This window comes from Rhea americana, unplaced genomic scaffold (genome assembly GCF_003343005.1).
Source record: "Rhea americana isolate MKP2758 unplaced genomic scaffold, rheAme1 scaffold_410, whole genome shotgun sequence".
Taxonomy (NCBI): domain Eukaryota; kingdom Metazoa; phylum Chordata; class Aves; order Rheiformes; family Rheidae; genus Rhea; species Rhea americana.
This window is the reverse complement of record NW_028186547.1, coordinates 318,745-330,197: the sequence shown is the minus strand read 5'-3', so window position 1 is coordinate 330,197 and position 11,453 is coordinate 318,745. Positions and strand designations below refer to the sequence as shown.

General features: G+C 53.4%; 3 protein-coding genes across 7 annotated transcripts in view; all 3 read left to right on the top strand.

The window, feature by feature from the left end:
• RUNDC1 (RUN domain containing 1) overlaps positions 1–3,894 on the top strand; it is a 5,074-nt gene extending 1,180 nt beyond the window's left edge. Inside the window, exons 2-6 of the mRNA XM_085314781.1 lie at positions 4–132; positions 931–1,089; positions 1,360–1,558; positions 1,824–1,931; positions 2,641–3,894. Of these exons, the coding sequence (XP_085170907.1) occupies positions 4–132; positions 931–1,089; positions 1,360–1,558; positions 1,824–1,931; positions 2,641–3,506 (1,461 nt within the window). The 3' untranslated portion in view covers positions 3,507–3,894. The remainder of the gene's footprint in view (positions 1–3; positions 133–930; positions 1,090–1,359; positions 1,559–1,823; positions 1,932–2,640) is intronic.
• An 817-nt stretch (positions 3,895–4,711) lies between these two features.
• RPL27 (ribosomal protein L27) lies at positions 4,712–6,967 on the top strand. Its single transcript, XM_085314763.1, has 5 exons — positions 4,712–4,818; positions 4,942–5,024; positions 5,098–5,267; positions 5,858–5,968; positions 6,883–6,967. Exons 2-5 carry the CDS (start codon positions 4,944–4,946, stop codon positions 6,929–6,931), a joined length of 411 nt encoding a protein of 136 aa, XP_085170889.1. The 5' UTR covers positions 4,712–4,818; positions 4,942–4,943; the 3' UTR covers positions 6,932–6,967.
• A 95-nt stretch (positions 6,968–7,062) lies between these two features.
• Positions 7,063–11,453, top strand: part of IFI35 (interferon induced protein 35) — a 10,344-nt gene continuing 5,953 nt past the window's right edge. Inside the window, exons 1-10 of one of the 5 annotated variants that reach the window (XM_085314760.1) lie at positions 7,063–7,235; positions 7,869–7,963; positions 8,077–8,172; positions 8,656–8,814; positions 9,169–9,282; positions 9,615–9,759; positions 9,972–10,096; positions 10,170–10,359; positions 10,548–10,654; positions 10,912–11,183. In XM_085314760.1, coding sequence (XP_085170886.1) covers positions 7,880–7,963; positions 8,077–8,172; positions 8,656–8,814; positions 9,169–9,282; positions 9,615–9,759; positions 9,972–10,096; positions 10,170–10,359; positions 10,548–10,654; positions 10,912–11,103 — 1,212 coding nt within the window. In that variant the 5' untranslated portion in view covers positions 7,063–7,235; positions 7,869–7,879 and the 3' untranslated portion in view covers positions 11,104–11,183. Of the gene's footprint in view, positions 7,236–7,688; positions 7,723–7,769; positions 7,964–8,076; positions 8,173–8,655; positions 8,815–9,168; positions 9,283–9,614; positions 9,760–9,971; positions 10,097–10,169; positions 10,360–10,547; positions 10,655–10,911; positions 11,184–11,453 lie in introns of those variants that run through there. The other 4 variants (XM_085314759.1, XM_085314761.1, XM_085314758.1 and 1 more) reach the window with 4 other exon arrangements.

Sequence of the window (11,453 nt, the reverse complement as noted above, 5' to 3'; positions counted from 1 at the left end):
CAGGTGCAGTTCCGGCTGCGGCAGGTGGCGCGGGCCGGGCCCGCCGAGCAGCAGCGCCTGCTCCGCGACCTCGAGGACTTTGCTTTCCGCGGCTGCCCCGCGCCGCTGGCGCACGGCCTCGGCGACGCCCCGGTGAGTGCGGCAGCCACCGGCGCCTGCGGCCCGCGGGCTGCCAGGCCTGAGGGCGCYGTGCCCCTCACGGCCTCTCTGGGGTACCTGCAGAGCGGTAGCGCTCTCTTAAGTGAAAGAAAGCGCRGTTGCGTTTTCAGCAGCGTAATTCGGTACCTTTCCCTCCCATGCTTTCCGCCGCCAGGGGTTGGTAAGTGCTTTCGACCTGCTTGACGTTCCCGTTGCTGTAGTGGTGATACTGTTCGTGGCTGTGCTGTGTGGTGGGGCAGGCTGGCAGCTGAAGCACAGAGAAGTYGCTGCAGTTGCTTCTCCCCACGGCGGTGCTGGAGTCGCTGGGCGGTAGGGCAGGCAGCGTGCTCCCGGAGCAGGGCTTGGAGGCAGGTCTGTGTGATGTCCTACTGTATACGTGTACAGGTCTCTGACTGCTTGGGCCAACTGTTGGGGGCATGTGTTTAAACCTTTCTGCGTTACAGCTTCACTCTGAGAGATAGTGTCTCAGGAACTCCTTGAAACATGACCATCATTTTGATACTTAGGCCAGTGCTTTCTGGATTTCAGCCTTGTGGGATGGACATAGGGTGCAGGAGGTCTAAAGACACTCTTGCCTTGTAAGATGACRTGATGTGACTAGTACCTCTAGAGCCTTGATGTATATGCTGATCTTTTTGTCAGGATTAGCAAATAGTGTTTGCTAGTCAAGTGCATGAGCTGAAGCAAACAGTCCTTATACTATGATTCTGTTCTCAAGGCTTGGCTATGATGGTAAATGTTCACTCTTATTTGCCAAAAACTTTGTTTCAGAGTGAGCGAGAGAAGCAGGAGCGAATTGAGGTCCAGAAGGAAAAGCAGAGAGAGCTGATCCTGCAGCTAAAGACACAGCTGGATGACCTGGAAACGTTTGCTTACCAAGAGGGCAGCTATGATTCTCTGCCACAGTCTGTGGTTATGGAAAGACAGCGGGTAAGGCCTCCTACGTCCTTCTGCTGGAGTCCTTTCTTAGCATTCATGAGCCTCTTATWGACTGTAGGGTTTAGTCTTTATTTCTCACTGACAGCTGTAATACAGTATCAATAGTTAGTCTGCATGCATAAACCTGACCCACATCATCTGTCACAAATTTCTATGTGCAACAAAAGTTGGCTTGTTTCCAAAATATGAATGGATAAAGGAGTATTTTGGAGCTCATGGACCACACGATGAGATTGTGCTGCTTACTGTAGTGTTTTGCAGATGATTATAGATGAATTAATAAAGAAGCTGGACATGGACTTGAATGAAGATATTGCAACACTCTCTCCAGAGGAGCTGCGACAGCGTGTGGATGCTGCCATAGCACAAATTGTTAATCCAGCCAGGGTGAAGGAGCAGCTGGTGGAACAACTCAAGACACAAATAAGAGATCTTGAAATGTTCATCAACTTCATTCAGGGTCAGTGCTGAGTTATATTAGACAAGCAGATGAGATTGTTTTGTAATTCCCCAACATAGTTATGAGGTGGGAGGTCACAGATGTCAGGATGTAGGAAGGTTTTTCTGGGTCATGGGGAAGTACAGATCTCTAAAATGATAGTGAGAGAACTTCAGACTGACCAACAACATGTGGAGAGGTTTAAGGGAATATTGACCTTAATACTTGGGATATGCAGCCTAAATTCACAGCAGTATGAAATAATAGTGTGGACTTCTTCTTCTAGATGAAGTTGGGAGCTCTGGTAAGGTGGAAGATGGACACTGTGAATGTTCAGGCAGAAAAGATGGCAGTGGCTCCTACAAATCAAATACAAGATCTTCTGGAAATAGAGGTGGGCCCTGCTTGGCTCTGAGCTCTTGGTGCTGTTCCTCCTGCCATTCATTTGCTGTTCAGCTAGCATGAACCGGCACCTAGTCACTTTAGATTGCTTTGCTTTTCTCCTGGCTGTCAGCTTCTGCTTTTTCCTAATCTCCCTGACAGAAGGTCTGTGTCCACGTCCTTTCCCCTTGTTACATGGGGTCATTAGAGTTCTCACTGAACCTGAATATGTGTGGCACACGGGTAGGATTGGTSCTCAGCTGAGATCTGGAGTAGAAGGGACGTCCAATAATTAGCACAAAATGCAGACAGGTGGAGCAGCCTTGTCTTGCACACACTTTTAGCCTAAATTGTAACGCTCCTCTTGGCTGTGGGAGTAGACATCATGAGCTAGATAGATCCGGTGTTCTCTATATTTGAGACTTGTCTACCTATCATATGAAATTGAACTAGCAGAATGTACTAGAGGAAATGCTACTATAACTTTACCTTTTATAGTGTTAGGCCTCTGTCTCTAGTCAGAGATGGAATGCTGGGCTAAATGCCTAAAATGGCTAAATGGAAAAGGCAGCATTATTTCTACTACCAGAAACTCCTACGGAGAAGCAGAATCTCTGGTAGAGGAGGAACAGACGCTTATACTCCTTTTGTGTGAATGAGAGAGCAGAGATAAGCTGACTCCCTAATGAATGCTTTCTTTTCCTCTTTTCTAACTTAATCAGTGAATCCAGAAGATGCCAGAAAGATGCGAGAAACAGGCCTGCACCTCATGCGTCGTATGCTTGCTGTGCTACAGATATTTGCTGTTAGTCAGTTCGGTTGTGCTACTGGTCAGATTCCTCAAACTCTCTGGCAGAAGGACCAAGCCAACAAGGACTATTCTCCCTTAATTAAGAAACTGGAGTTGTCTGTAGACCGAGTGAGGCAGCTAGCAATGAAACACCGGCGGGAAGATCATGTTATTAGTTATTCCAGTATACAGGATATTCCCTTAGGAGGGAGAGATGAGCTGACTCTAGCTGTGCGGAAAGAGCTGACCATTGCTTTACGAGACCTGATGGCTCACGGGCTCTATGCCTCCTCTCAAGGAATGAGCCTAGTGTTGGCACCCATTGCATGCTTAATTCCTGCATTCACATCATCACCACAGACCATGCACCCTTGGGAACTCTTTGTGAAGTATTACAATGCTAAGAACGGACAGGCCTTCGTGGAATCCCCAGCTCGTAAGCTCTCCCAGTCCTTTGCCTTGCCTGTGATGGGAGGAGTTGCTGTTACCCCCAAACAGAGCCTGCTGACAGCCATTCACACGGTCCTCAGTGAGCACGATCCCTTCAAGCGCAGTGCAGATTCTGAACTGAAGGCCCTAGTGTGCATGGCGTTAAATGAGCAGCGGTTAGTCTCCTGGATAAATTTGATCTGCAAATCTGGAGCTCTGGTACAATCTCACTATCAGCCGTGGAGCTACATGGCAAACACRGGCTTTGAGAGTGCACTCAACATCCTCAGTCGCCTAAGCAACTTGAAGTTCAGCCTCCCGGTTGACCTGGCTGTCCGGCAGCTGAAAAACATCAAAGATGCTTTTTGATTTTATTTTAATTATTGTAGATCATCCACTTTCCTTAAGTAGACAGCTGCTGAGCTCAAGAAGCCTGTTTTTTTTTTTGTTTGTTTGTTTTTCTTAAAAAAAAAAAAAGATTTGGCTCTTTGAAATTTGCTTTTTGGGTAATCTTACAGTGTCTTGATGCTGGAAATCTGTGTTTTACAAGGCTGCTAATGCAAAAATGCTGGAGGTTGGGGACTGCACAGCACCTCACCTTGTCCTGTTTCTGCAGCTCTGAATAGCAAAATTGCTTCACTGATGAGCAGATGCCACTAAACGTTTAACGTATTAGGCTGGCTGCCTGGAATGTACCAGAAGCCTGTCCAAGGGAGAAGGTCCCTCAGAATACACTGCAGCTAGYTCCTGTGCTGTATTTGCATGATCATTTCTTAAATCTGTGATTTAAATGATGCTACTGTGAGACACCTCTCACAGGGAGAGTAAGGCAATCTGATGGATGGATGTCTGGCAACAGCGTGCTGGCTGCTTAGGCTTGATGGTTTGCTTGGGGGTAAGTGACTTGCTTTTCCCAACATAAATGTACAAGAAAACKGGGGGCAAATTCTGCTGAGCCACAGGTGCCTGCGAATGTGCACCTCCTAAACTAGTGGCTCCAGAAGTCCGCAGAAATAGTGATGTTCTTCAGGCTGCCAGGCGATGGGACTGACGTTCAGGTTGCTTTGTGCAAGAATCCCAGAGCTCCTTTCTGATTTTTTTGTGTGAACATTAGGGTACCAGTAGCCTGGTGTTTTACAGCAGGTGTATTAGTTGCTTTAGCCGATGTATGTGTGGGACAAATCCTTTTCAGTTACTATGTTTTAATTTGTGTTAGCCTTTGGTGCTGCAAGTATGCTAGCTCACTTGGCTTTGTAATATTGATAATCGGTTTCAGGATTTTAATTTACGTGCAATTCCTGGTGGTGCTGACAGACTTTGTGCTGCCGCGTACCCGCAGCGCCTTCTGCCGGGGCGAACTGTATGGCTGCCGCGAAATCGAAATGAAGCGGAGAAAGCTGCTCGCTTCCCGCGTGGAGAGCGCCGCCCGCCTCGGCAGCCGGGCTGCGGGGCAGGGCTGTTGTCCCAAACCCGGGTTCTGCTGCGCCGCTCGGTCCCGGTCCCGGTCCCGGTCCCGGCGATGGGGGCGGCGGGGCGCGGGCAGCGGGCGGCGGGGACGGGCGCGGCGCCGCGCTGTCGCTCCGTCACGGAAGCGGAAGTGGCGTCAGGAGCGAGGTGAAAGGTCGCCGAAGCGGAAGGCGCTTCCTTTTCCTGCCTGGGCGCCATCGGCGGCGGAGCTGCGGTGAGTGGCGGCGGCGGCGGCGCATCCGCCGCCATCGGGGGGAGCGGCGGACCGGTGGCGGTCGAGGGGCGCGCGGCGGGCCGGGCCSGGCCSGGCCCTGACTGTGGCGTRCTGTCTCCGCAGAGATGGGGAAGTTCATGAAGCCGGGGAAGGTGGTGCTGGTGCTGGCCGGGCGCTACTCGGGGCGCAAGGCCGTCATCGTGAAGGTGAGTGCGGACTGGGCGGCCCGGGGCGGCCCCTGGCTCAGCGGTGGCCTGTGACCATTGCGCTATGTTGCAGAACATCGACGACGGCACCTCGGACCGGCCCTACAGCCACGCGCTGGTGGCCGGCATCGACCGCTACCCGCGCAAGGTGACCGCTGCCATGGGCAAGAAGAAGATCGCCAAGAGGTCCAAGATCAAGTCGTTCGTGAAGGTGTACAACTACAACCACCTGATGCCCACCAGGTGAGGGCCCTCCTGGAAGAGCTGCCAGCAGGGCCAGCACCTGAGCTGCTGGTGCCAGTATCTAATAAGTGAATGYGGGGCACACATTCTGCAAAGCATGGTCTTGTTCACTGGTGGTAGACTTGAGAGAGTGCAAAACCGGAGTGAAGCATTCATGAACTTCTCAAGTGGTTAATACTTCCAGCTTTAACTGCAGGCACGCTTACTTTCTGTTAACTTGATCATGGAACCTTGAGGATGAGCTGTTGAAACAGTTGTGAGAACTTGACAGTTGTAACACAGCTGTCATGAGCCAGTAAGCTTGCTTTTTTCTTTCCCTTTGCAGTTTTTGCTGTTATGGGCTTCTAAGTACAAAATACAAGGCTCTTACTTGTATTGTCAAGAATGCAGCTGTTTCCTTTTTTTATACTGAACTAAATATTTCTGGATGTTTTAGTGGTCTGGTGCTTTCCTGACATGACAAATTTTGAAATGCTGTAGTTTCTTGATCTGGTATTAGGACATGCATGTGACAGGCTTAGTATGTTCATTGTGTTCTTGTTCCTACATCAGATGCCTCAACTATTTGCAACTTGCTTTCTCTTTTCCAGGTATTCTGTTGATATTCCTCTGGACAAAACAGTTGTTAACAAGGAYGTGTTCAGGGACCCTGCACTAAAGCGCAAAGCAAGGCGTGAAGCTAAAGTGAAATTTGAGGAGAGGTGAGTTGTCAGCTTGTCTTTTCAGTGCCAGCAATGCTCATTCTTTCCTTTAGAACTCATGATTCTGGTTGAGTCCCAGGTGGACATTTCTGCCCCAGCTTCCCTGAGTATGTTTTTGGTTGGGTGTCTGACTTCTTTGTGTCCTGTGCTTGTTTACACAACTGACAGCTCAAGAAGCTAAATGCTGTGGGCTGAAAGACTGTGCGTTTCACTGAGATTGGGATGCTCTGTAAGAGCAGTGCACTTGTGTAGGTGTCTATGCCTGTGTGGCAGTCTCATGAGACTACTGTTCTGGTGCTAGGTGATCTCTTTGCGTGTTACTGCCTTGAATTCATTGGGTGTCTGTCACTTGATTTAGTATGATGAGACAGCTCTGACGCTTTGCCCAGAAGTGYTTTTGGGTAGCATCTTTGCTTTTCAGTAGTCGGTATCAAAACTCCTTCAGTGGAAGGAGATGAGCAAGCCCAGCAAAGAGCAGGGCTCTGCTGCTGCCAGCCCAGGAGTGCTCTGTGCAGGGAGCTGCATGTTTTAAAATGCATATGCRCTGGACATCTCTGCCCGTAAACGTAGGCTGCTTTTAATACAGCTTCTGATGAGTGTGCTCCTAATAAAATGCGTATGAAACTGTACTATGTTTGTCTTATTTCTTGGTGTGGCAACTCCTGTAGTTTGAGTGTCCTTCATGTGAAGGCTTAGTGAGAAAATCTGGAAGCTGCTATTACCTGCCACTGGGCCTTTCACCAGTAGTTTAACTGGCAAATGGGATAAAGAGACAAAGTGAATTATTTCTAGGTAATYGGATCACTGAGTTATGCCTGTGTTGGGAGGATAGGGACAGATCAGTTAGTGTTCTGTGCTGTTCCTTTTTGCCTGTTGGTACAGAGTCCTCTAATGCTCATACTCCTCTTTTTCAGATACAAGACCGGCAAGAATAAGTGGTTCTTCCAGAAGCTACGATTCTAAACTTGTATCAAGGCTGCATTAATAAATACTAAAAACTATTTTATTGCTTGTATAAAAAAACATCACTAGGCATTTTTCCTGGTGATAAAGACTTTGTTTCCTTCAAGTAGCTGCAAAGCAATTGTTATTCAGGCAGGTTTAAAAGAATTTCATGGAACATTATATGACCTGAAATAGGAGTGAAACATGTCTCCATGGGCCTGTCCTAAGGTTTTCACTGCTTTGCAGAGGAGTAAGAGACAACTGTTTGCCCTTTCTGGGGCAGAAGTATGGTGATTTTACTCTTACTGCTATTTTTACTCCTGTAACTATTTAAAAAAATCTCTCCTTGGTTAAGCCTGGGGGGAGAAGGGAGGTGTGAGACTGAAGTTGAATAGTTGATTACAGATGTTAATTCCTGCTGCTTCTGTCTCTCTGGGAAAGAGGGGGGCAGTGCGTGGGGGCTGTTAACTTGTTGTTACCTCTGTGAACGCTCTGTGTCYGCTAAGCGGCAGCTGTGCCAGGTCCAGGTACCCAGCTGGGCTGCTGCTGCTGCTCCTTGTGGGAGCAGGGACCAGGCCTGTGTGCTCGGGGCAGCGGGGAAGGGACGTGACGGACCCGAGGGGGTGGTTTGGCCAAAGCTGTGCTGCGCTGCAGGATGTGGAGTGCGGGGAGCGGCAGCGGCACCGCGCCTGGCCCGGGCGGTGCTCGCGGGTCCCGGCAGCGGCGGGCGGCACCAGGGCGGTGGGGCCGGGGGTGGAGCCGTGGCGGAAGCGAAAGCGAAACAGCCGCGAGGCCGCGCCGGGGGGTGAGTGCCGGGGGGCAGTGGCGCGYCCCAGGCCGGCGGGTGGGTCGGGAAGGCGTGGGGAGCAGCACGGGGGTGGCCGGGCGCGCCCCGGCGTTGTGGGTGCCAGTGGTGCCGCGGGCTGACGCCAGCGTTTTCCTTCCTCGGGTCCAGGCGCTGCAGAAATGGACCCGGAGGAGGTAGCTGAAGCTCGCTGCGCAGGCTGCGAGCCGCTGGGGGCGGTGGGGCAGGATGAGGACGCCCTTCAGGTAGGGCAAGCCCCTGGAGGCCGTGAGTGGGAAGGCTGCAGCGCCGCACAGACATACTGTCCTGGGGAGCAACGGGTGTTAGGACAGGGCCACTAACCCCTCTCGGCCCTCAGGACTCCTTTGTCCAGCTGTCCACACCTGTGGAAGAGGAGAACAGCCTCCTGGAGATGACCCCTGAGCAAATCCAGCAGGAGATTCAGCGTTGCAAGGTAAGCCCAGGCCTAGGTGCAAAGCCTTTGTGCCCTCCTCTTTCCAAGATTGGAGCTGCCACGCCACTTGAGCCTCCTCCAACACTTTGCTATCCTCAGCATCAGCTCTGAAACCTCCCTCTCATCTCCTCCTATAGTAGAGGTAGCTGTCCTGACCCAGTGAATGTGGCAAGTAGAGTATTCTCATCTTCTTGGTGGTGGTTTTTCACATGTTATCCTACCTCCTTGCAAAGCCTCTGCATCTGGACTCTGACAGATTTCTGGGGTTTTTGTTTTCCCTTGGACTATGAGCTATCTGCTCTGCTCCTGTATGAGCTAGAGGTGGTGATGGGGTGTATGTCCGTGGTTACCTGTCCTGGAGCCTGGGATGCCACAGGGGGAGCAGCCTGCCTTCTTCCCAACCGAGCAGTGTGGGCTCGGGCTGGAGCTGGGGAGGATCATGCAGTGTCTGCAGGCGCCTCWCTGTCTGATGTTACTTCTCAGGAGCTTTGCAGTGTGCTGGAGCAAGACTGTGTGGAGCTGCAAATAGCCAAGGAAACTGTAGACCAGAGGACACGAGAGCTGTGGAAGGAGGGAGAATGCCTTCATAAATATCTTGAGCAACAAATATCTCTGAGCGGGGTCCACTTGGCATCCCGCCAGGTCAGTGGTCAGAGGAGTTGTCTGGGGCTTGCAAAAGTGATAGGGGATGGCCTGGCTGCATCAGTCACTCTACTGCTCTGAGATAACTGTTCTGGACCATGTGGAGGTCTCACAGATCATCACAACAAGCTTGTGCTGAGCAATGGGCCCACAGTGTGGTGGGTAGGAGGAATGGCCGTGGTCAGGACCAAGGAGCAGTGGCAGGGCTGCAGCAGTCCAGAGCAACAGTAAGGGATGTACAGGTTGGGGGGGACATGTCAAAGAGCAGTGGTCTGCTTCAGTCAGGAGTAATGCCAAACCCCCTTGCTTCCCTCCTGATGGTTCCTTTAGTGCTCATCATGTCTTTCCTTCTAGGAGAGCATCTGTTTAGCAAAGGAGGAGAACAGCAGACTGAGGCAGGAGAAGCAGATGCTGGAAAAGAGACTAGAAGAAGTGAAGAGGAGGGGCCTTGCAGAGGATCTAGCAACAGTAATTTTGGGGTGGGAGGGCACCTGACTCCTCACACGTGGCCACTTGTGTTTGCTCTCAAGGGGGAGGCAGCTTGGCTGAGCATGGTGGCTAGCAGGGCCATAGCTGACCGCAGCTGGGCATGGGGATGACTGGCCCAGCTTCTACAAGCAGGTGGGATCAAAGTGCCAGTTGGCTTTGTGACCATGGGCACTGTCAAATCCTAGGAGAGCCTCTGCTAAGGGTCTTCCAACTGCTGCTTTTGAGCTATGAGCTTGTTTCAACCATGCCTTGGTAAGGACAGGCCCTGTGCAGGGTCAGGTCACCTCCAGGCACTGTGTATTCTGCCCTAGCTGCTGCCTTCCCTGCCTGAGAGGAAAATGGTCTTCAAGGGCCAGGTGATGGACAAGGAGGACGTGAGCACGCTGACACTCGTGCCAAAGATCTGCTACCCACTGCCGGGTGGCTCAGCCCTCATCACCTTTGAGAAGCCAGAGGGTAAGAGCCGGAGAGCGGCACTGCCAGTGGCAGGTGTCTAGGTCTGTGGGGCCTGCCCTGTGCCCCTCCTGGGCTGGCCTCGCTGCTCACCTGGCCCCAGGGGAGCACCAAGGCCCATCACATCGCCACGTCTCTCTCCAATGCTTTATCTGCCCCATGTCCTGTCCTGCTGTTCACTAATCTGGGCACTGTGGGGCTTCCCTGGGTTGCAGTGGCCCAGAGGATCATGGAGCTGAAGGAGCATGTTGTGGAGCTGAGTCATGGGGAGGAGCCAGACAGGTGCCGAGTGCGAGTGCAGGCAGAGCCGGTGGAGCTACTGCTGCCCTCCTCCCTGGAGGTACGGCCCCACACCGCCCCAGCCGGCATGCACCCCCAGCCAGCATGCTGACTGGCCCGTGCCCCCCTTGCAGATCAGCCTGAGCCGGAGCTCCCGGCAGGTTCTGGTGTCCGGCCTGCCCAGCCTGGGCATCCCCGAGGAAATGCTGCTGGACAAGCTGGAGCTCTTCTTCAGCAAGTCGAAGAATGGGGGCGGTGAGGTGGAGAGCCTGGACTTCCTGGAAAATGCCAGCCAGGTGGTGATGAGCTTCGTGCAGCATGGAGGTGCGTGGGGCGCACTGGACCACTAGTTGGGGGGACCCAGCCAGCTCTGGGGGCTGCGCATTTTGGGGGATGGGGACAGGCACAGGAGAGCAAGCTGGGGCCGGTGTCAGGGTTTGTGCCAGGAACTTAACTTAGGCTGGTGCTCAGCAGTAGCTGGGGCTGTTCAGGGCTTTCCTATCCTCCTGCAGTGGCGGAGCAGCTAATAGCTAGAGGACGCATCCAGTTCCCTCTCAAGAAAGCAAAATATGAGATCAAAATATCGCCCTACATGCGTGGAGACATCACTGGCCTGCAGGTAAGGACAAAAGCCCTGGAGCAAAACAGCACCCTGCCAGCTCAGAGTGTGCCCAGCAAGAGCTGGAGGCTCCCRAAGGTCTTCCTGGCCCATCAGCAGCAAGCTGGAGGTTACTGGTGGCCTCAGCCCTGCGCTCCCTGAAAGCGGAGTAGCTGCCAAACCCTGTCCTGAAAACGCCCTCAGAGAGGGAACTTCGGAGTATGCTTTGTGCGCATGGTGCAAGGCCTCGTGCAGCTCCCCTCCTCTGCCCCTGCCAGCTCCGGCCGTCCCGCTGCGCCAGGACCGTTCTTCTCTCGGGGATCCCGGATGTGCTGGATGAAGAGCTCATGAAGGATGCTCTGGAGATCCACTTCCAGAAGGGCAGCCGCGGCGGGGGAGAGGTGGATGTCCTCAGCTATGTCCCGGAGGGGCGACAGGCCATGGCCGTGTTCGAGGAAGACAGGGGCTAGCCCTCGCCACCGCCGCCTGGGCTGCCACCRGCTGCGGTTGCTGGCCACGGGCCAGGGAGGAATAAAGCTCTCGCAGGGCAGCTTGGTGTCACTGCTGCACGGGGCGGGCGGGGAGCGGGGTGCTGCACGGGGCCGGGCCTCCCCGCGAGTGGGGCCGGGGACCGGGACCGTGCGGGCGAGGGGCTGCGGGGGCCGTGGGCACCGCCCGGGCCCCACCGCGCCCGGGCCCCACCGCGCCCGGGCCTTGCTCAGCTACGCCAGCGGGGCCTCTGCCGGGCCGCTGAGCCGAGCCGAGCCGAGCCGTGCCAGACCGAGCCGTCACGATATGTGAGCCGAGCCGAGCCGAGCCG